The sequence below is a fragment of the Hylobates moloch genome, unplaced genomic scaffold (genome assembly GCF_009828535.3).
Source record: "Hylobates moloch isolate HMO894 unplaced genomic scaffold, HMol_V3 SCAFFOLD_24, whole genome shotgun sequence".
In the NCBI taxonomy this organism is placed as follows: domain Eukaryota; kingdom Metazoa; phylum Chordata; class Mammalia; order Primates; family Hylobatidae; genus Hylobates; species Hylobates moloch.
In genome coordinates, this window is record NW_026652299.1 from 16,644,254 (window position 1) to 16,668,833 (window position 24,580).

General features: G+C 37.0%; 1 protein-coding gene across 2 annotated transcripts in view; it reads right to left on the reverse strand.

Moving 5' to 3' along the window:
- Nucleotides 1-24,580, reverse strand: part of RAB3GAP1 (RAB3 GTPase activating protein catalytic subunit 1) — a 120,029-nt gene that overhangs the window by 53,325 nt on the left and 42,124 nt on the right. For both annotated transcript variants that reach the window (XM_032146029.2, XM_032146028.2), the window contains exons 5-7: nucleotides 23,107-23,185; nucleotides 4,274-4,393; nucleotides 2,131-2,296 (exon numbers count right to left, since the gene is read on the reverse strand). In XM_032146029.2, coding sequence (XP_032001920.1) covers nucleotides 2,131-2,296; nucleotides 4,274-4,393; nucleotides 23,107-23,185 — 365 coding nt within the window. The remainder of the gene's footprint in view (nucleotides 1-2,130; nucleotides 2,297-4,273; nucleotides 4,394-23,106; nucleotides 23,186-24,580) is intronic.

The following is a 24,580-nucleotide window of genomic DNA, read 5'->3' on the forward strand; positions in this document are numbered from 1 at the left end:
GAAGAAGAAGAGGAAGAAGAAGAGGAAGAAGAAGAGGAAGAAGAAGAGGAAGAAGAAGAGGAAGAGGAAGAGGAAGAAGAAGAAGAAGAAGAAGAAGAAATAAAGTATTGATATTTCCATGTGACCAGAAACTTGATCTAAAAATTTTAAATAATTGAAGACTTCTGGTGAGAGCAAAGGAAAACTAATGGAGAAGATACTAATACATACTTGCCTTTTTCAAAAATTTCCCAAACTATATGTGGAATTAAGCAGTACCTACAGCACTTCAGAGCCCAGCGGTTTTTGAAAAGAAAATTACATATATACATGGAATTCTCTAAAATCGAAGCATCTGTAATTTTTCTAATGGAGATAATCACAAGCCACTGCTAACAGTTGTCATTTTGAGGAGACAGGCAGAGAGGTAAAAGGAAGCTTTTACTCTAATTTCCTAACCTCGTAAATGCATTACTTTTTTTTTTTTTTTAAATATCAAAGGGATTTATCTAGTTAGTAATAATGCTACCAGTACACTATTTAGGTCCTCAACACTAAAAACATATTTTTATGATTAAATTCTAATCCTAAATACCTTTCTAACAAATGTTATCTATTTAAAAAGAAATTTCAGCAATTTTTTCTTATAATTCTTTTTCTTTTGAAAATTCTCAAACCTTCAGAAAGATTGGAAAACTAGTATATTGAACACCCATATGACTTTCACGGAGTTTATAATTATTAACACTTTGCCACACATACACATATATATATTATGCATATGATATTTTTTTGGCTGAACCTTCTGAAAAAGGTAGGCGTCATAACAAATCACCCTTAAATACTTTAGCATGTAATTCCTAAGAACAAGGACATTATTCTATACAACTATAATACAATTATCAAACTCAATAAATTTAACATTGATACTATTTTCTAATATACAGTCCATATTAAAATCATCCCAATTGTCCCAATAATGTCCTTACTGGCTATTTTGTTTTGAAAAAGGATCCAGTCAAGAATCATGTGTTGCATTTAGCTGTCAGGTTCCATTTTCTCCTTATATCTAAATTGCTTCCAGCCTTTATTTTGCCTATCATGATACTGACCAGTTACTGTTGCAAAACACAGCTCACTTTGGAAATATGTGATTGCTTCCTCATGTTTTGATTTATAGTATGTTAAACATTTTGGCAGGAATGCCACATATGTATATATCTCATAATTAATATATTTATTTATAATCAATATACTTCATTATAATATACATATAATCAATATCCTAATCTTATATATTTAAGTGCTAAAGCTGCCACTATTTCACTTAAGTGGCAAAATGTGACTAATAGCCATCACATGACACATGATGTCGGTTTATTAATCAACTGTGAGATAGTGAGATAGTGTCATGTTTAGCACTTAACATACTCCAAATTTAAATCAGCATCCTAATAACCTAAGAGTAATATTTCTCTAAGTAGATGATCCCCTCCACTACTTGGTTATCTAGCTTTCTCTATTTTCTAGAGGTATTCACAAACAGCTCCTCAACTTAAGCCCTAATCAGCCCCATTCCCCCAACCCCCACAGAGCAGCACAGGCAAGTCCTCCATAGCTACAGACAGTGTTGTTATGGAATATAAGAATATATTTAGCATGTCCCATTTAGCCCTGCTGCTCTCAGGCCTAGGATATAAGCCAGATTAACCTTGAAAATTAAATCAAATAAAGATTTGGGGGAAAAAATGCAATTCAGAACCCAAAGGGTTTAGACCTTAAGGAGCTCATAGTCAAATGTTTCAAATGCTCAAACAAGCAGTTACCCGAGCCCCATTAAGCTTGGGAGACTGACAATATTACCAATAGAGGACAAGGAGTAGAAGAGATAACACAGTCAATAAATGCTAACAGACTGAACAAACAAACAGACAAATCAGTCGTTGCTTTAGCATTAGTACACTAAAAATACAATTGGATATTTTGTTTCTTAGAAATTACAAAGTAATTTATGCAGTCACTTATAGCTTTCTTCTAAGCAATTACATTATCAGTATTATAGAGAAATGTTTCTATATGCTGAATACAATGATCAAATCTCTACTTTTATCTGGATGTCAGATAAGACTGACAATATCAATCCCAACTCACAATCTTTGATTTGAAGATATCCAGCAGACCCGATAGGTGAGTGTACTGATTTGGCACTTTTCTAAGATGAACCATTTCGAAGTCAGTTCGTACACCAGGACCTTGACATTCTCCTACATACATTCTTCGCCATTTGTGGTGAATTTGCACAAAGAGTGGCACCTGACTGCAGGACATGATTAAATAGGAATAGAATACAAGCTCATTAAACATTAAACCTTAACCTCAAATTTTTTCCAAATTATTTTAATCTCAAGAATTTGAAAGCACTAAACTGGAAACACAACAAAAACGCAGGTTTGTGTTTATAACAAAGACATTCTTAGTTCCTTTTTCTCCTTATGCTACTAAACTGAAGAAACTATCATCTAGAAGTACTTTGATTAGTCTGAAAATTGTTTTATAACAGCTAAATAAAAGTCAGAAAACATCAGAATGAAAACTGCCTTGAATAAAAGTGATTATTTCATATTAGTCTTTCCAAAGTAACAATAAAACCGATTTACAGGTATTAAACAATATATATTAAGCCAATACTGTGGTGAAATATTTTTCACATCATTTAAAGATAAAGTAGGGCTCCTAAGCACAAGAAGGTTGTGATGTGCCTTACAGAGAAAATACGTATTAACACACGTATTTTCCCAGAAGCATCGTTCATGCACAAGTTACACTGCTTTTGGCTACAAGTTCAATGTTAATGACTCAACAATGTATATTAAATAAGCTATCTTTAAACAGAAACACACATAAAAGAAGGTTATGTATTAACTGGTTGACAAAAAATGTGACCAGAGGCTCGAAGGAACCCAAGTCTGTATTTCTCCTAGGAGAAACAGGTGAGGAATTGATTATTCAGTGTTTGTGGCAACTTTATAGCACATAACTACCTTAAATAACAAGAAAGGATTGTACAAATACATCCCCAAGTTAATAATCCTACATTAGTAAATATTCTAGCAAAATTATTCACTTAGGATATACGATGGAGTACATCCACTAAAATAAATTAATTCTTCCCCAGTAGATTTAGAGTATCATAGTCTATTCGCTATACAAATGAAATACAACTCAAAATAGCAGGATAGTGACTAAACAAAATTCATTTTCTTAAATACTTCCATTTAAGAATAGGGCCTAAAGGTACTGAAAATTAACTTTTAAAAAAGTTATTCCAAATATACATTGAATTGTTTCAGGAAGATTACCTTTAGAAATGGCCTCCATTTAGGTTTTATTAGTTTTGTCCTTATATACCAAATTCCAGTATAAAAACATGCAGATATATTGTTAAAAGAAAAATTTTCAACTATTTAAACTTAATGGAGTTTATTTAAGGCTGGGCACAGTCGCTTACACCTATAATCCTAGCACTCTGGAAGGCCCAGGCGGGTGGATCATCTGAGGTCAGGAGTTCAAGACCAGCCTGGCCAACATAGTGAAACCCCATCTCTACTGAAAATTTAAAAAATAAAAATAAAAATAAAAATTAGCCAAGGGTGGTGCACACCTGTACTCCCAGATACTCGGGAGGCTGAGGCAGGAGAGTCGCTTGAACTCAGGAGGTGGAGGCTGCAGTGAGCCCAGACTGTGCCACTGCACTCCAGCCTGTGCCACTGCACTCCAGCCTGGGCAACAGAGCAAGACTACATCTCAAAAAAAAAAAAAAAAATTTATTTGAGCAAAAATGAGTGGAGAATCACATAGTCTTCAGAACTAGTGGAGGTTCAGACAGATCAGCTCTGTAAGGTGGGCAGGCAGCATTTATAGACAGAAAATGGAAGTAAGGTACAGAAACAGCTTGATTGGTTACAGCTCCGAGTTTGCTTTATTTGTGCATGCTCTGATCAGTTGCCCTGTGATTGACTGAACCTCAGCTACTGTGACTGGCTGGGACTGAGTTAATTGTCCCAAAAGTATACTCCTAAATTAAGCTTTCAGTTTGTATAAGGAGTAAGTTGGGTAGCAGTTCTTTATATAGGGAGCAGGTACAGAGGTAACCTCAAGCCAAATTTAGTTTAACAATATATATGCACTAAGTTCCTAATTACAATAAAAAAGCTAACATTTAATAACTGTTTGCCTTTGTAAATTATTGTTAAAAACAGTTTTTTTGTCTAGGTTTTAAAAAATGTCCACTCACCAGCCAGTGTTTCCCAAAGCAATAGAAACAGAACTCAGAAGAAGGTTGCACTTAGATTCGCTGAGAACAGCGTCACTGTGTGCAGCAGGGGCAATCACCACGAACTCACGTAGCCCATACCTTAAAAAAAGAATTAACTGCATTAAACAGGGGAAACCTCAGAACACAAAAATCCATTACTTGAAAAACACAAAAAAATTTCCCTACAGAAAATTTAACAAGTCAGGTTTAAACTAAAAGTGTTTCTTTTAATGGTAACCGAACCTACAAGACTTCAATTTTAAGAAGCACTTCCATCATCCACCTACTAGTTCCCCTCTATTCTTTACAAATTAGAAACAATTTGCTGAAATCTAAATTTGATTTGGCTAAAATAGGCTCAGATATATTTGCGTGCCCATCTGTGTGTGTGTGTGTGTGAGAGACTTTGACCGTTGTAAATACTTTTTCCGCTTTGCCTACTTTATGTTGTATACCCATGTGTTTACTAAGAAGTTGATCACATGGATGTATTCATAAGACCACTGTAATATTGATGTTATTGTTGCCGCTTGAGAAAAAGGGTCAACAGCTGATTCCTTAAAACAACTGTCACAGAATGGCTGGGCTGAGAACGCTGCCAAGAGCCCTGCAGCTGGTGGGAGAAGTATCCGGTAGGAGAGGTGTGTGGTGGGAGACGTGTCTGATGCCTCGGCCTGGTGCTTCACACCTCTCACTCAAGAGTTTCTTCTGGTTTCACACTTTTTAACCTCTCTGTGCTTTAGCAGCGGTGACCTTGCCTTCATTGCTTCATCCAGTGCAGGCCTGAGTTACTGAAGACACCAAAGTGTTTCTCTTTCAGCTTGAAAACCAAGCAGGTTTACACATGGGTTTCAGTGTATTTGCCTTTGAACCCTTAACTAAACTTTAGCCTTTTGGCTGGTGTAGAATGTCTTTAGCTGGGGTGACCTGGGATGGTGTTGGGGTTTACCGTCTCCAGCTTCGGCCTTTCCAGAAACTCTTGTGTAGGGCAGTATCGGCTGTAGGTTTCATCATCATATTGCAGTTTGAGGTCACCACTATTTGGGGGACAAGCTTGTGTCCTGCTGAGGGGCAGGGTTTTCAGGAGAGGGTCAGTGGTGGGGCTGAGCCATCGTGGAAGTGGCCCCAGGGGTCGTATGGCCATGCGTATGGCCATGCTCTAACACACTCCATGTGGCCTGCTCAGAGCTGGATGCCTCCTTTAGGCAAGGTTTACAGCCTATTTTCTAAAGTTTTAAGTATTTTAAGAGGTATTGAGACTAATGAATATAATAATTCAGTAATTTAAATGTTTATTTTTAATGGAAGGATTTTTATTAAAAAGAAGCTAATTGACATGGAAATGTCAGTGAAATTTCTTACTTACAAGGAAAGTGAACATTTTGTATTTAAGTAAACTATAATGTGCACATTTTAAGAATAAAGAAATCTGATATTTGAAAGAAAAAAAAAGAAACAATTTGCTGAAATCACAAGGACCATTAAACAATAGTTTTGCCTTTAAAGTTAAGTTTACAAGATAAAAGAAGCAAGTATTGAAACTTTGCTTTAATGAACTGATACCACTAAGTCTGCAGATGAAGAAAGTTTGACAGATTCCCTAAACTGCAGGAAAATGATCAGCAATGATGTATGTGTCCTTTCTAAATGTGAGAACACAGTTTACTAAGTATCCTAATTAAGGAATTCTTATGTTCTTTTACTCAATAACACATTAAAAAGGGGTTAAAAATTATCATAAAACAGCTTAATCTTGCTATGACATCTACATTAATTAAACTTCTCATTCAGTTGCCATATCCTTTAAAGTCACAAATTTGCTGCCAAACTTTTATGAAAATATACAGTCAAACTGATCATCTTGTCTACTGAAAATTCCTCTCCTATTCACTCTTTAATGTATTTATATTTAATATTTTTTGAATAAAGAAAATAACTTAGAGATATTACTCATTTGCCTAATTTATTATCTCTGGTATATAAAGAATTATTAATGCTTATTTTTATAAACATCCTCCTCAAGAAATCCCCCAAACAGGAGTAATGATTTAAGTTTAATTCATAATGTTTATTATTTAGATGACAAAAACTTATTTCATTTCCTCACCCCACCTCCACCCTCCTAGCCCTGAAATCAAAATCAGTTATGTAGAGGCAGCATAAAATAATGAAAATAATCTAGAGCTTTAAAAATTAAGCTCTAAAAATCTTTGAAAAATACAGTTTTCTTTTTTTCAAATGTCCCTGGAAGAAAGAAAACAAAACAAAACAAGTGAACATCCCCGTTCCATCCTCTGTACTTGTATAAAATCACTGTCAACAGTTTCTTGGTTATTCTTCCAGAAACGTTCCACTTATTTGCATAACCACTCTACCCTCAAATACAATTATACTATTTGTATACACTTTGTAAAGCTTCTTTTCAAAAAGACAATCCCCTATTGATCAGTACTTTATTTCCAGTTTTATGCTGCTGCAACAATACTGCACCTGTTTTTCTACATATATATCTCTATAATAAATTTCTAGTGGTTGCTGGATAAAAGAACATTTGCATTTTAACACTGATAGCTGTTGCCAACCTTCTTACTCTACACACACACAATGCCACTGTATACAAGCCATGAATAACAAGCCAAATTGCCATTTATCTGCAATCTACCTTCTATCCTCTAAGCCTTTCTTTCCTCTATCTATTGATAAAATGTCTCCCCCTCATCCATTCTACTGCCATTACTAAATACACAAATCCTGACAAATTCTTTAAAGATTTACCTTGCCAGGTGTGGTGGCTCACACTTGTAATGCAAGTATCTTGGGAGGCCAATGCAGGAGGATCACTTGAGCTTAGGAGTTCAAGACCAGCCTAGGCAACATAGCAAGACCCACTCTCTACAAAAAATTGTAAAAATTAGCTGGGCATGGTGGAGAGCACCTGTAGTCCCAGCAGCCTGGGAGGCTGAGGTGGGAGAACTGCTTGAGGCCAGGAGGTCAAGGCTGTAGTGAACCATCATCACACCACTGCACTCCAGCCTGGGAAGCAGGGCGAAACCTCATCTCAAAAAAAAAAAAAAAAAAGATTTACCTCAAATATCACCCCGTCACTCTTGATAAATGTACTCTCTTCTTTATGATCTTTAAAATGTCAGCCGGGCGCAGTGGCTCACGCTTGTAATCCCAGCACTTTGGGAGGCCGAGGCAGGCGGATCACAAGGTCAGGAGATCGAGACCACAGTGAAACCTCGTCTCTACTAAAAATACAAAAAATTAGCCGGGCGTGGTGGCGGGCGCCTGTAGTCCCAGCTACTCGGAGAGGCTGAGGCAGGAGAATGGCGTGAACCCGGGAGGCAGAGCTTGCAGTGAGCCGAGATTGCACCACTGCACTCCAGCCTGGGCGACAGAGCGAGACTCCATCTCAAAAAAAATAAATAAATAAAATAAAATAAAATAAAATAAAATAAAATGTCAATATAAGTCACTACTTTTTCCCCAACAGGTCTACTTGAATCCTGAGACTATGTCTTCATCAAAAGTAAACATTAAGTGGGAGCTTTAAAAAAAAATAAGCAAAAATCAACAACAAAAAACAACCAACCAGATTTTAAAATGGGCAAAGGACTTGGATGGATGTCACCCAAAAGAAAATATACAAAGGCCGGAAGCAGTGGCTCACACCTGTAATCCCAGCACTTTGGGAGGCCGAGGCAGGCAGATGACGAGGTCAGGAGATCAAGACCATCCTGGCTAACATGGTGAAATCCCGTCTCTACTGAAAATACAAAAAAATTAGCCGGGCGTGGTGGTGGGCCCCTGTAGTCCCAGCTACTCGGGAGGCTGAGGCAGGAGAATGCCATGAACCCAGGAGGTGGAACTTGCAGTGAGCCGAGATCATGCCACTGCACTCCAGCCTGGTGACAGAGCAAGGCCCTGTCTCTTAATAAAAAATTTAAAAAAAAAAAAACATTTTTGGAGAGCAAAAGGGAAGAACATATCAATATTTAAAATGGACAAATCTCAAACGAATTACGTATTTCTTTATATCTCTGCTACAAAACCATTCATACAAATGCAAAAAGGTGTATGTGCAGTGATTTTCACTATAATATTTTAATTTAATTGTAAAAATCTAGAAACAACCTAAATATTCTTCAATAGAGGTGTGGCAAAATAATTATGGTTACCACCACCAATACCACCACACACACACAATAAAGAGATATTCTATATTCATGGATAGGAAGATAATATTATCAAGATATTAGTTCTTTCCAACTTCATCTACAGATTCAATGCAATCTCAATCAAAATCTCAGCAAGTTATGATATCCACAAACTGATTTTAAAATTTACAAGCAGAAGCAAAAAAAGACTCAAAGTAGCCAATAAAATACTGAAGAAGAAGAAAGTTGGAGAACTAACACTATCAAACTTCAAGCACTACTATAAAGCTACAGAAATCAATACAGTGTGGTAATGGCAAAAGAACAAATAGAGATCAATGGAACAGAATAGAGAGCCTAGAAATAGACCCAGATAAATATGGTCAACTAATCTCTGAAAAGGAACAGAGGCAATACAATGGAGATAGTCTTTTCAACAAATGGTGTTAGAACAACTGGACATCCACATACAAAAAAATTAATCTAGACAGGCTTTACATTCTCCACAAAAACTAACTTAAAATGGATTACAGACCTGAATATAAAATGCAAAGTTATAAAACTCCTAGAACACAGAATAAAATCTAGGTAACTTTGAGTTTGTTGATAACCTTTTAGATGCAACATTAAAGGCACAATCCAGAAAAGAACAAGCTGATATGCTAGACTTCATTAAAATTAAAAATTTTTGCTCTGCAAAAGACACCGTCAAGAGAATGAAAGAGAAAACCATAGTCTGGGAGAAAATATTTGCAAAAGACATTTCAGATAGAGGACTGTTATCTAGAATCTACAGAGAACTCTTAAAACTCAAAAATAAGAACATAATCCAAGTTAAAAAAAAAAAAAAGGCCCAAAGACTTCAACCAGACACCTCACCCAAGAAGACATAAAGATAGCAAACAAGTGTATGAAAAGATGTTCCATATCACATGTAATCAGGGAAGTGAAATTAAAACAACAGTGAGAGACCACTACATACCTACTAGGGTGAGTTTCATTAATAAATCATTATATTTCCTACAATTTCTAGCCCAGTAACTTAAATTTATTAGGAGATCAAATGTATCAACACAAATTAAAATGTCACGATTGCACTTCTTAATAAAAGAACTGTTTCATCTGAATAATAGATTGCATATGTATACAAAATACCATATTTAAATATAAATGTGTTTTAGCATCCCATCCACCAAATGAGAAAGGTAGGACAATCAAACATTCATTTTTAAGATGCATTTTTCTTTCCTGCACCAATAAAGATCAAAAGTAACAACAACAAAAAGTTAACCAATATTTGATATATTTGTTGTTACTCTCAAATAGGCAAATCATAAAACCATACCACTTACTTTGTGGTTTTTTTTTTTTTTTTTTTTTTGAGATGGCGTTTCACTCTTGTTGCCCAGGCTGGAGTGCAATGGCACGATGTCGGCTCACTGCAACCTCCACCTCCTGGGTTCAAGTAATTCTCCTGTCTCAGCCTCCCCAGTAGCTGGGAATACAGGCATGTGCCACCACACCCGGCTAATTTTTTTGTATTTTTAGTAGAGACAGGGTTTCACCATGTTAGCCAGGATGGTTTCGATCTCCTGACCACGTGATCCGCCCACCTCGGCCTCCCAAAGTGCTGGGATTACAGGCGTGAGCCACTGCGCCCAGCCATGCCACTTACTTTGAATTCTACAACTCTCACATATATTACCTTAGAAAGACATCGATTAAGGACCTCTGTAAAAAAAAAAAAGGTATAAAAAAGTTAAATACCTACCACTTACAAAAATACCTGGGTAATTGGAGGTGTTCAAACAATTCACTTTTTGAATCTATTTTTAGTAATTTTTTAGATATTATAATACACATCTTTAATTTATAATCTATTCTGGTTATTCTAGTAAAATCTACCAATTTTATACAGTGTACCTCCATTCCTTCCCCCTCTTCCTTTGTGCAATATTGTCATATATATTACATATTACATATATGTTATAAACCCAACAATACAGTGCTGTCATTATTGCTTAAGCAATCTTATGCTTTTTTTTAAATTATGAGAATAAATTTATGGTATTTACTAGAGTATTTCCAATGCTCTTCATTCCTTTCTATGGATTCAAGTTACCCTCTGTCTTTTAGTATTACTTGTAAGGCAAGGATGAATTCTGTCAATCTTTGTTTACATGAGAATGTCATTATTTCATCTTTATTTTTGAAATATAGTTTCACTGGATAAAGAATTCTTGGTCAATAGTGGTTTTTTTTTTTTTTTTTTCCTCCCTTTCAGAACTTTGTGTCATTGCACTGCCCTCTGGCCTCCACTGTTTCTGATGAGAAGTCAGCCAAGGGTATTGTTCCCTTGTACATGAGAAGTCATTTTTCTCTTGCTGCCTATAAGATTTTCTTTCCATCTAAGGGATTCAGCAGGTTGCCCATACTATGTCTAGGGGTGGTTCTCTTTTGTGTTTATCCTACTTAAGATTCACTAAGACTTCCGGTTCTGAGTGTTTTTAATCAAATTTGGAAAATTCTCAGTCATTATTTCTTCAAATTTGTTTTTCTACCACTTTTTCTCTTCACCTGGGAGTCCCATTACATGCATGCTTTGGAACACTTGACACTGACCCACAGATCTCAGAAGTTCTGTTCTTTTTTCTCCAAACTTTTTTCTCTGTTCTTTGGACTGGACAATTTCTGTTAATCTTTCAAATCCCCCAACTCTTTCTTCTATCATCTCAGATCTGCTTTTGAGCCCATGTGAAGAAAGTTCATTTCAATTATACTTTTCAACTCTGGAGTTTCCATTTGTTTTTGTTTGTTTTTTGTTTGTTTTGAGATGGAGTTTTGCTCTGTTGCCCAGGCTGGAGTGCCGTGGCAGTATCTCAGCTTACTGCAGCCTCCGCCTCCTGGGTTCAAGTGATTCTCCTATCTCAGCCTCCTGAGTAGCTGAGACTATGGGCACATACCACCACACCCAACTAATTTTATTTATTTATTTATTTATTTATTTATTTATTTATTTATTTATTTATTTATTTATTTTGTACTTTTAGTAGAGACAGGTTTTCACCGTGTTGCCCAGGCTGGTCTTGAACTCCTGACCTCAAATGATCTGCCCACCTCAGCCTCCCAAAGTGGTGGGATTACAGGCATAAGCCACCATGCCTGGCCGCCATTTGGTTCTTTATTATAGTTACTATTTTTTGAGATTCCTATGTAACTCATTGTTAGTATTTAATTATTTGAAGACCCTTTCCTTCAATTCTTTCAATATACTTGTAATAAATGTTTTGATGTTATTGCTAAATCTATATCTAGACCCACTAAGAGTCCATTTCTACTATTCTTCCCCTTGTATGTGTCACACTTTTCTGTTTCATTGTACATCTAGTAATTTGTGGTTGAAAACCCTATATTTTGATAATACATTGTAGCAAGACCAGATTCTGTTTAACTTTTCTGAGGGTTGTTAGCTTTTTCAATTTGTTTGTATTTCGTAACTTGCCTGGACTTACACTGAGGAAACTGTCTCCTCAACAGTGTGCAGCCTCTGATATCTCTATTCCATTGCTTTATTCTTATTTTCAATGTTTTAGCCTGGCTCCCTAGCGGCTACCTCTTGTCTGTATAGTTTGCAGGTAAACCAATAATTTGAGCACAGATCATGCCCAAACACCTGAGCCTATAAGGTTTTCCTTTCACTTTCTGCTAAATGATCTGCGTGTAGGTTAGGGAATGCATTCAAAATTGCAACCAGCACTCCAGTTTGAGCTCTGCTGGGTCTCTCCTGCATATATGTAGTTTTCCTGTCATCTAGGGATGTGCAGAGAGGGTATCTGTCTTTCTATGGCTCTAATACAAGATCTCCTTGTTAAATTTCTGACTAATCCATCACTTGCCTCGATTTGGGACTGCAACCTTGGTCTAACAAAGGTACAGGTTTTACCCACCTGTTCCCAACCAAATCTGTTCCTTTTGGTTTGCAAAGGCAAAAGTTTTGGTACCTTCCCTCCCCCGCAACAAAGAATTAATTAAACCTGCTCATCTGGCAAAAGAGGTGGTATTTTCATGGCCAGCCTAGACTAGAAAGCTCAGTTATCACCAACATAGATTAGAGAGAAGAGGGGAGGTGACAGAAACAGCTACAGGAAGAGGGGCCAGAAATGGTTGTTTTTTGACAGTTCTGTCCAGTTTAATGCCTTTTAAAAAAATTCCCCTTTAGCAAAGAGGAATCACTAACCACTTCACACTGCCATTACAAGAAGTCCTCTTAACATTCACTTTTGGAAGAATGAAAACATTTTACAGGTCCTTAGGGCTATTCTAAAATGCTGGTTTCTCAAAACTGTCAGGTTCTTTTACATGTATCTCTATTACCAGCAAAAAAATACATTAAAGTCACAAAAATGAGGCTGGGCGGGGTGGCTTATGCCTGTAATCCTAGCACTTTGGGAGGCCATTGTGAGCAGATTGCCTGAGCTCAGGAGTTCGAGACCAGCCTGGGCAACACATTGAAACCCCATCTCTACTAAAATATTAAAAATTAGCCAGGCATGGTGGCGTATGCCTGTACTCCCATCTACTCGGGAGGCCGAAGCAGGAGAACTGCTTGAACCCGGGAGGCGGAGGTTGCAGTGAGCCAAGATTTCGCCACTGCACTCCAGCCTGGCAATACGGCGAGACTCCATCTCAAAAAAAATTAAAAAAAAAATCACGAAAATGAATATTTTTTTTTTTTTTTTTTTTAGATGGAGTCTCACACTGTCACCCGGGCTGGTGTGCAGTGGCGCGATATTGACTTGCTGCAACCTTTGCCTCCCGGGTTCAGGTGATTCTCCTGCCTCAACCTCCCAAGTAGCCGGGACTACAGGCATGTGCCACCACGCCCGGCTAATTTTTGTATTTTTAGTAGAGACGAGGTTTCACTATGTTGGCCAGGCTGGTCTCGAACTCCTGACCTCGTGATCCACCCACCTTGGCGTCCCATAGTGCTGGGATTACAGGCATGAGCCACCACGCCCAGCCAAAAATGAATATTTCTTAAAAGCCATAATAATTATTCAACTACACAGTTTTCACAAGATTATTTGTGGACTGTTTCTTTGTGGTGACCAATAAAGCATGACTAAAGCTAAAGGCCCAAAGACAACGCTCAACAAAGGCAGAGCCATGGGGACAAAATGTGTCCTCCCTTAAACCTAGCTGTGCTTTCAGTGTATTGTTCCACTCTCAAAAGAGCCTCTCCAGGCATCTACAGCTTTCACGCTGTTACTTTCTGTATTAGTTCATATTGCTGCTGTAATAAATTACTACAAGTTTGGTGACTTAAAAAAACACAGATTGGGCCGGGCGCGTTGGCTCACGCTTGTAATCCCAGCACTTTGGGAGGCCGAGGCCGGCAGATCACGAGGTCAGGAGATCGAGACCACAATGAAACCCCGTCTCTACCAAAAATACAAAAAATTAGCCGGGCGTGGTGGCGGGCGCCTGTAGTTCCAGCTACTCGGAGAGGCTGAGGCAGGAGAATGGCGTGAACCCGGGAGGCGGAGCTTGCAGTGAGCCAAGATTGCGCCACTGCACTCCAGCCTGGGCGACAGAGCGAGACTCCGTCTCAAAAAAAAAAAAAAAAAAAAAAACACAGATTGATCATCTTATAGTTCTGCAGGTCAGAAGTCTGAAACAGGTCTCAAGAGGCTAAATTCAAGAGGCTAAATTCAAGGTGGCAGCAAGGCTGTGTCCCTTCGGGAGGCTCTAGCGCAGAACCCATTCCAGTTTCTAGAGGCTTACCCTCATTACTTGGCTCTTGGCCCTCTTCGTCCATCTTAAAAACCTACATTACTGGGACCAAGTTCTTCTCATACTGCTATGACACTAACTCTCCTCTGTCTCCCTCTTCCACTTTTAAGAACTCCTGTGATTATACTGGGTCCACCCAGATAATCCAGGATAAATTTCCCTACCTTAAAGTCTATTGTTAAGCAATGTTAATTCCATCTGCTCCCTTAATTCCTCTTGCCACATAACTTATATTCACAGGTTCTAAGATTTAGGTTGTGGATCATCTCTGGGGGCTAGCAGGGTTCATTATCTTGCCTATCACACCTTCCTATTAAAATCTCTGCTCATGAATTTCCATTTGGACATAAATGTTTGCTACGGTTGACGTCTGTGTCATTTCCAGGGCTATTTATATTATCATGAAGCATAACAATCAAGAGAATAAATCTGTAATGATGATATTTAAAGGATAAGTATATTAGAAGGCTGAAATACATCCAGCAAAACACATCATTAAGATCAATTACATTACCAAGAACATAAAATTGATCATGCCCACATATCTTTTAAAGTCCACTTTTATAAAAGTCCCTTAACAAAGTTAAACAGGCTTGGGGCTAATCTGAGAGGTGCTTGATAAGAAAACTGAAACTAGAAGATCTCAAAATAGATACAGATTAATGGACAAACTTGAACTATCAAAATTGAGCATTGGACATAAATGCCAAAAATCTATTTTCCAGAATTTGATTTGAAAATATAAGTTAATATTAATTTTAAATCACTCTGACAGGGTCAACCTATACTAATTGTATATTTATGGTATAAATAAGTACAGATGCATATATTGTAAAATCGTTTTCAAATTTTCACTGTCATTGCTTTAATTCTGGTTTAACTTTTTAAAATTCAAATTTAAATAAATGTTTAGGTGAAAACTTCTGTGTATGTTATTCTTCAGTATCTCTGAAGCACTACAAGTAATTTGTATCCTTGAAATTTTTGAGAAATGTATTTATTAACAATTACAATAAAAATTATATGAATAAAACAGAAGGAGAATATTATGAAATCCTCTTAAGATGTCTGGTTCACATTAGTCTTAAAATACCCACATACCAAAGTGCTTCTCATCTTTTCCCATTCCCAACCCTCTACTGCTATACCCAACCTTACCAAACTACCTACAAGTTTCAAAAGTTCATTTAAACATCATCACCTCTACTAATTTTGCCTCAAGTATCTTTTTACCTAACTTATTAGTTAAGCTTATTCACCTGGTTTATTCTCACTTGTCTTTCAGGATTCAGATGAGGTATCACCTTGTCTGGAAACATTTTCCTGACTTAATCTGTCTGAATTACAGGTACCTCCTATGAGTTTCCATCAAACCTTGTGTTCTGCCTTCTATGAGAGCATTTATCACAAAATGTTATTGTTGTCTACCCCCTTATCTGTCTTTCTATTAATCCCAAAGATTACTAAGGCAGTAACCATGTTTTATCCTTGATATTTCTGTATCTAGATCGCAGTAAATGTTTAAAAATAATGTTTGCTGAATAAAAGAAAATACACATACATTTAATATGCTTAACTTTTAAACAGTTCTCAAAAGCTTTGTTGTTGGCTTCCTAAACTTTAAGAAAGGTCAAGTAAGACAAAACTGAAAGTGACTTCCAACCATACGGCAAAGTAACATGACACAGGCCCTCCTTGTCCCAAACCACACAGAAATACCTGATCAAATACGCAATGCTGTCAAAATACACAGCTGAATTTGAAATAATAAAAAGGAGATTCCTGGGTAACAGAAGCAAAGAGTATACTGAAAGGCAAAAGCAGGGATAGAAGGTGACTGGAAAATAACAGGGGATGATCAGCTTTGGCTATAGGCCCTAACAGCTGGGCACTGGGATCTGGGATTTTACAGGGTAAGCCTTTTACTGCTAAATGTCTGTTAGTCTGACTTATAAAACTGTTTGCAACTGCTAAAAGTCTGTTAGTCTGACTTATAAAACTATTTGCAAAACTGACTATGCTGTGCTAGACTGAAGAGAACAAGAATGATGGAAGAAAAGTCCGTTTACATCTGACAATACCATGTATTTTAGCCTAGCAGTCATAATGTGAATTATGTAACTCTGAGATGATGAGGTACACCCAGCCCAGGGAAAGTGGTCTCTGGCATGCATCCAGATTAGGCTATGTCCAAGAATGCCCCAGTCTCATAATAATAAATATAAATAAGTCTAGGCCCAGAAACTAGGCTTCCAGAAGCACAATATCACTCAGATATTATCATCCACAACTGTGCCTCTGCTTACGAGGGCCTGGGACTTGGAAGCTGCCTATCTTTCTGATGAGATTACCAATCTCTCTGCTATATAACCTAAACACAGAAGCTTCCTTCTGTATCCTTTAGATTTAGATTTACTCCATCAATCCAAATCACTACGGAGGTTGTAATGTTTTGAATGACCTCTCAGGGATATGGGTATACATGAGACAAGGTACTGGAACTGAGACTTCTGCTTAAATCCTGGACCCTAGAAGGAATTGCCACCTCAATAAAATGAGAATGCCAGGCTCAGAAGGTTGCAAAGGCAAATTCTATCAGACAGTTAAAAAAAAAAAAAAAAAAATTTTACACACTCTCTCAAAGAAAAGAGAACAAAATACTTTCTGACTCACATTATAAGGCCAACATTACTCTGATACCAAAACCAAAGGATGAGAAAAGAAAACTACAGACCAACATCCCTCATGAACATAGACACTAAAGTCCTCAACAAACTATTAGCATATCAAATACAGCAATACACATACACATACACACACACACACACAAACACACACACAGAGAAATACAAATTGTACCACAAAGAAGTGGAGTTTATCTTGAGAATGCAAAGCTGGTTATATATCCAAAAATCAATCAATGCAATCAACATATTAAAACTCTAAAGAAAATAAATCATATCAACTTAAACAGAAAACAACAATCACATCAATTTAAACAGAAAAAGGACTTGACAAAATTCAACATCCATTCATAATAAAAACTCTCAGCAAAGCAGGAACAAAAGGGAATTTTCTCAATCTGATAAAGAGCATCTATGAAAAAACCTACAGCTAATATCATACTTAATAGTAAAAGACTAAATGCTGTCCCCCTGAGATAAGGAACTCCTATTCAGTATTTTACTGGAAGCCCTAGCCAGTTTTAAAAAGCAAAAAAAAAAATGGACAGACTGCTTCATGTTTTCTTGTAATACATATTTTTTAAAAAGAACAGAGATTAGAAAAGAAATAATACTACCCATATTCAGAGACAGTGATTGTATACATAGAAAACCCCAAAGAAATGACAACTCCCTGAGCTAGTCATTGTGTTTAGCAAGGTTACAGGATACAAGGTCAACCCCTCAAAATCAGCCATATTCCTACGTACTAGAAACGAACAATTGGAAATGAAAAAATTTTTAAATATCATTACAATAGCTCCTTTGTAAGAAAGCAACAAGTAGAAACATAATATATAACATTTACAGGATCTTCGTGCTGAAAACTGTAAGACAATGCTGAAAGAAATCAGGTAACATCTAAATATCAAAATGGATACATTAGGATTAGGGGTTTTTGGAAAGAGTATTACAGGCCACTGCCACCCCTTTTGCGAGCCAGGTAATGGACCTGCTACCACCATCTCCAGCATCCATAAACAGCTGCTTTCACCCTCAGATTTTGAATAATTCCAAAATAAAATAATGTTTTTAATAGGAGAAAGATTTGTGACCTAGAGCAAAAAGTCCTCAGACATAGCATCAAAAGCAAAATCCATAAAATTAAAAATTGATAAAACTGAACTTCATTCAATTTTAAAACTTTTGATCCAGAAAAGACATCGTAAGAGAAATTAAAAGTTACAGTCTTATCTGTTACAGATAAGCTTTTCATTTCTCTTAGCGATGCCTTCTCTAGAAAATTTTTGGAAATCACACATTATAAAAAAGATTTATATCCAAAGTATACAACGAACTCTCAAAACTTAACAGCAAGAAAACAAACAACCCCCCACCCCCAAAAAAGAAAACAAACAACCCAATTGAAACATGTGCAAAAGACTTGGACACTGTAATATACAGAAGATATAAATGGACAAATAAACACACGAAAGATGTTCAAAATTAAAATTAGGATGAGATACCACTATGCACCTACTAGGAATGGCTAAAAACAAATACTGACAATACCAAGTGCTGATAAGGATGTAGAAACTGGAATTTTCATACATTGTTGGTGGGAATGCAAAATGGTACAACTACTCTAGAAATGTTTTGCAGTTTCCTATAAACATACACTTACCACATGACTTAGCAATACTACTCTAGGTATCTACCCAAGTGAACTGAAAATGTGTTTTCACACAAAAATTGTATACAAATATTTATAGTATAGCTCTATTTAAAAATGCCAAAACCTAAAAACAATCCTAATAACCCTCAACAAATGAATGAATAAACAGCTTTGTATATCCTTACAATAAAATACTACTCAGCAATAAAAAGGAATGAACTATTGATAAGCAGAATCACCTCAAAGGATTTCAAAGGCATCATGCTGTTTTAAAAGCCACATACAGTAGAATTCTATTTACATACAGTAGAATTCTATTTATATGACACTCTCAGAAGGACAAAACTATAGTGACCAAGAAAGATCAGGGATTCCAGGGATTATAAGGATGTGGGGAGTGTGGTCAGGCACAGTAGCTCACACCTATAATCCCAGTACTTTGGGAGGCTGAGGTGGGAGGATCACTTGAGGCCAAGAGTTTAACACCAGCCCAGGCAACATAGCAAGACACTGTCTCAACAAAAAATAAAAAACCCAACTTAGCCAGGCATGGTGGTGTGCACCTGTAGTTCTAGATACTCAAGAGGCTGAGGCAGAAGGACCACTTGAGCCCGGGAGTTCAAGGCTACAGTACCCATGATTGCACCAATGTATTCCAGCCTGGGTGACAGAGTGAGAGAGTGAGACCTGTCTCTTTTAAAAAAAAAAAAAAAAAAAAAGTGGGAAGGATGTGCCTATGCTTACTAAGAGACAAAAGGGACAATAGGGCTTTTTTTTTTGGCGGTGGAGGTGAGGGGGTGTTATAGAACCGTTCTATCTCCTGATTTTGATACTAGTAAAAAACTACATAAAGTGTTGCAGTTCAGAGAACTGCTCACCTCCACAAAAAGTACAATTTTACTAAAAATATTTTTAAAAGTCAATGGAAAGGTTACAAAAACCACCCTACTAACAAGTTATTTATATTAATATATAGAAAGGTTTCATTACTTCATTTAATATTTTGACCACGGACTATGTAACAGTGAGGAAATACATATCAAAAGGCTGAAATCATGTTAATAGCATTTAGATTTTGATAAAGATACTAGGTGCCATTATCTTATTTGATCCTCATAACTACCCTGAAAGTGCATATTATTTATTATTCTTAGTTTTCCAGTGTAGAAACAAACTACAAGAAATTAAGTAACTTGCTCAAAGTTGCAGAGATACTAAGTACCTGAGTTAGGAATTAAACCTAATTCAGTATGTAGCCAAACAGTAAGTAAGTGTTCAATTAATGTTGAATGAATGCATACAAAGCTCATGCTCTGATACTATGCTGCCTTCTGATAAATTTAGTCATATTAAATGTATATATTCATATTTTAAAAAGCCAGAACAGAATGTGGAAGGATTAAATTTAATAAATATAATTATTACATTTCTTTTTTAGTTAAGTTGTTTAAGTGAACAATTTTTTTTTTTTTTTTGAGACGGAGTCTCGCTCTGTCACCCAGGCTGAAGTGCAGTGGCACAATCTCGGCTCACTGCAAGCTCCGCCTCCCGGGTTCACGCCATTCTGCTGCCTCAGCCTCTCCGAGTAGCTGGGACTACAGGCGCCCGCCACCACGCCCGGCTAATTTTTTTTTTTTTCTATTTTTAGTGGAGATGGGGTTTCACCGTGGTCTCGATCTCCTGACCTCGTGATCCGCCCGCCTCGGCCTCCCAAAGTGCTGGGATTACAAGCGTGAGCCACCGCGCCCGGCCAAGTGAACAATTTTTAAAAGGTCATACTAAAAGAAGAATATTTACGAAACACTATCCCGTTTACCTGCATTTGCAAATAATTTTCTTTTTTTAAAGTGCTACACAGCCTATTTGCTATACGAAATGAAGAAAAAGATAAACACAGATTAATATCATTTTCCCCTACCTTAGAATTCTTTAATTAAAAAAAATCAAAAGACCAACTGATACCAATAATTTCAAACCAGTATATAAACTTCCTTCAACTAGGTCTCCTTTCTTAAACATGTATTCTTTACTAGGGCCATTTTGGTGGTAGTTTGTTTTAAGACCACTCCATCCAAAATAAATAAAGTTCAGAGACACTTGGAATAATTGAAAAAGACAGAAGAGACCTTTTAAATGTGACGTAAATAGTCCCTCCTTATCCGTGGAAGGTAAGTTCCAAGACCCCTAGTGGATGCTTGAAACTGCAGATGGTATTGAAGCCTGTATGTACTGTTTTTTGCTATATATAGTGCCAATAGAACAGTTATGACAATATTTTGTAATAAAAGTTATATAAATGTGGTCTCTCTCTCTCTAAGATACCTTATTGTACTATACTCACCCTTCTTCTTGTGATTTGTCAATCCGATAACCAAGATGACTACTAAGTGCCTAAGGGGCAGGTAGTGTATACATTGTAGATACACTGGACAAAGGCATGATTCACTTCCAGGACAGAATGGCCCAAGACTTCACCATACTACTCAGAACAGCATGCAATTTAAAACTTGTTGTTTTTGCCTGAAATTTTCCATTTAATATTTTCAGACTACACTTGACCACAGGTAACTGAAACCACAGAAAGCAAAACCACAGATAAGGGGGTAAGACTATACCTCTTACATTAATGTACCACATTTATAGTTTAGACACAGTGAGTTTTGATTTTATCATATAACAGATCAAAATCCAACATATTGAGTTTATTTCAATATTCAATAATATGTATTAAAATTTCTATGATATTTAGATGTCCCATGCTTGTCACGAGACTATAGTTAAGCACTATCCTGGATTATGAAATACATTGTGCAGAAAAGATGAACCAGCAGGCCTGTGATGCTATCCTTAAAAAAGCCTGCCTGTGGCCGGGCACGGTGGCTCACGCCTGTAATCCCAGCACTTTGGGAGGCTGAGGCAGGTGGATCACGAGGTCAGGAGATCGAGACCATCCTGGCTAACATGGTGAAACCTCGTCTCTACTAAAAATACAAAAAATTAGCTGGGTGTGGTGGTGGACACGTGTAGTCCCAGCTACTCGGGAGGCTGAGGGAGGAGAATGACATGAACCCGGGAGGCAGAGATTGCAGTGAGCCGAGATCGCGCCACTGCACTCCAGCCTGGGCGACAGAGCGAGACTCCGTTTAAAAAAAAAAAAAAGCCTGCTTGCACAAAGGAAATCAGTATACTGAAAGGTTATCTCCACTCCCATGTTTACCACAGCATTATTCACAATAACCAAGATATGGAATTAACCTAAGTACCCATCAATAGATGAATGAAGAAAATGTGGTACATATACACAATGGAATATTATTCAGCCATAAAAAAGAATGAAATCCTGTCATTTACAACAGCATAGAAGGAACTGAAAGACATTTAAGTGAAATAAGCCAGGCACGGAAAGACAAGTATTGTACATTTCCACTAATATGTGGGAGCTACAAAAAAAAAAAAAAAAAACTGAACTCATGGAGATAAGAGAATAGAATGATGTTATTGTCTTATGGATAGTCATTAAAGTGTGTAAACATGGGTTAGAAGTGGGAAGCTGGGTAGAAGTTTTACAAGAAGATTTAAGATGGCCAGGGGGCTTAAAAAGGCTAGCTATGGGAGGTGATACAGAGTTGACATATCTCTAAGTAGAATTACCAGAGGCTTAGAAGGGTAATGGGGAGCAGGGCATAAAGAGCGGATAGTTAATGGGATAAAAATACAGTTGGATAGAAAAAGTAAGATCTAGCATTCAGTAGCAAAATATGGTGCCTACAGTTAACAATAATTTGTTGTATATGTCAAGTTAAATAAAAGAATGGAATTGGAACGTTTAATTGGGGAATCCATCACCTCAAGCATTTATCATTTCTTTTGAAAAAAAGATAAATATGTACAACTATTACATATGTAAAACTATTATATATCCACAATAATTAAAAACAAAAAAATAAAAGAAAAAACAAACCAAAAAAATAAAAAAGAAAAGAAAAGCCTGCTTGCAAGGTTAGCTCTTGGCCGACAGCTGGGAAATGGGATCTGGGGAGGGTTCTCACCATTCCCAGAACTGATTAAGCTGCTCACTAAGCCTAAATTGTTTATGCAAACAATGTAATTTATGCTGAACACCTGCTTTCCTTCTGGGAGCCTGAAATTTTGGTATATACTAGTCAAAGGGTGCTTATATGACCAGCCCCCTAATTAAAAACCTGGGGTGCTGAGCCTCTAACACTGTCCCTGATAGACAGTGTTTCACATACTTCGTCACAATTTGTTGCGAGGGAACTGAGTACATCTTGCCTGACTCCATTAGGAAAGGATTCTTAAAAGCTTGTACTTCCTCTGGACTTCGCCTCATGTGCCTCTTCTCTTTGCAGATTTTGCCCTGTATCCTGTCTCTGCAATAAATCAGCTGCAATTAAATGCTGAGTCCTCTGAGTCTTCTTAGCAAATCAGTGAACTTAGGGACAGTGTTGAGGTCCCCTGCAATATACATACTAAAAGATACTGAGTAAAATATATACCTACCATCTTACCAGGCAATGTGCTCTTGGAGGAAAGTCATTATTCATACACAGCAAATCTTGCATAGATTGTGGAATAACATCTACAAAAACATTTGATAATGAAAAAGTTAGTATGTTCATGATCAGGCAGAGTTTTATAACATGCTTTGAGGAAACACATGTCTTGCTAGATCATGCAGTTTTGATATTGCTTTAAGATTCATATCTAAAGATAGCTCTTGAGTACAGGGAGAGGGATTTCTCTCTCATTTTTTTTTTCTTCAAATAAAAGTAGCCTATAAAAAAGACAGATGCCACTTCCATGTTTAAAATATTTTTTTGCTTCTGAGTCACAAATCACACAATTCCTCACCCTTACTAGAAAGCTTCATTTTATTTATTCTTCTTAGCCTGTCCTTGCCTCTACTTTTCTTCAACATTCTATTTAGAGATATGTCAACTCTGTATAACCTCCCATAGCAAGCCTTTTTAGGCCCCCTGTCCATCTTAAATGTTCTTGTAAAACTTCTACCTGGCTTCCCACTTCTAAACCATGTTTACACACTTAAATTGCTATCCACGATAAGGTACTAACATAAAAGATCATTATACTCATAAATACATGACAAATTCAATGCATAAAAAATAGTATCCATTCACAAAAATAATTTTTGTTGTATAGCTATCATTGCTTAGCAAATCTATACTTTTTATTTTGCTAAAAGACTAAAGAGAATGCCAACAATTTGATGCTTTTCAGACCAAAAGCAATAGGCAACTCTGACAAAATAAATGATTAGTGCTCAAATCTCCTGACCTCTGATAATATAGTTTTAAATGTGTATCTGTAAAACTGAGCTGATGGTTTGGCTTGTAACTCCCACCATAAGTTACAAGCTCAATCACAACCAAATTAAAAGAAAACTGCACTTTATATGTACACACTTTCAACAATGCCTTAACTAGCTTAAAATTCATTCACCTTTGGCTGGGCACAGTGGTTCACGCCTGTAATCCCAGCACTTTGGAAGGCCAAGACAGGTGGATCACCTGAGGTCAGGAGTTCAAGACCAGCCCGGTCAACATAACAAAACCCTGTCTCTACTAAAAATACAAAAAATTAACTGGGCACGGTGATTGGTGCCTGTAATCCCAGCAACTTTGGAAGCTGAGGCAGGAGAATTGCTTGAACCCGGGAGGCAGAGGTTGCAGTGAGCTGAGATCGCGCCATTGCACTCCAGCCTGGACAACGAGAGTGAAACTCCGTCTCAAAAACAAACAAAAAAATCATTCGCCTTCATTGTACCACAGTCTCCTTTATCTATTCATCTCAGACCACTGATTTTAAGCCTCTTTACTACAGAAGCTTTTCCTTGATGCATGATCTTCCCTTAAATTAACAGCACTTAAATTTTTGCTATCTTGAATAGTTTCCTTCGTTAACTGGCAGAATGCTGAACCTGAAAATTGCTGGGCTATTATGAGACCTCCCACCA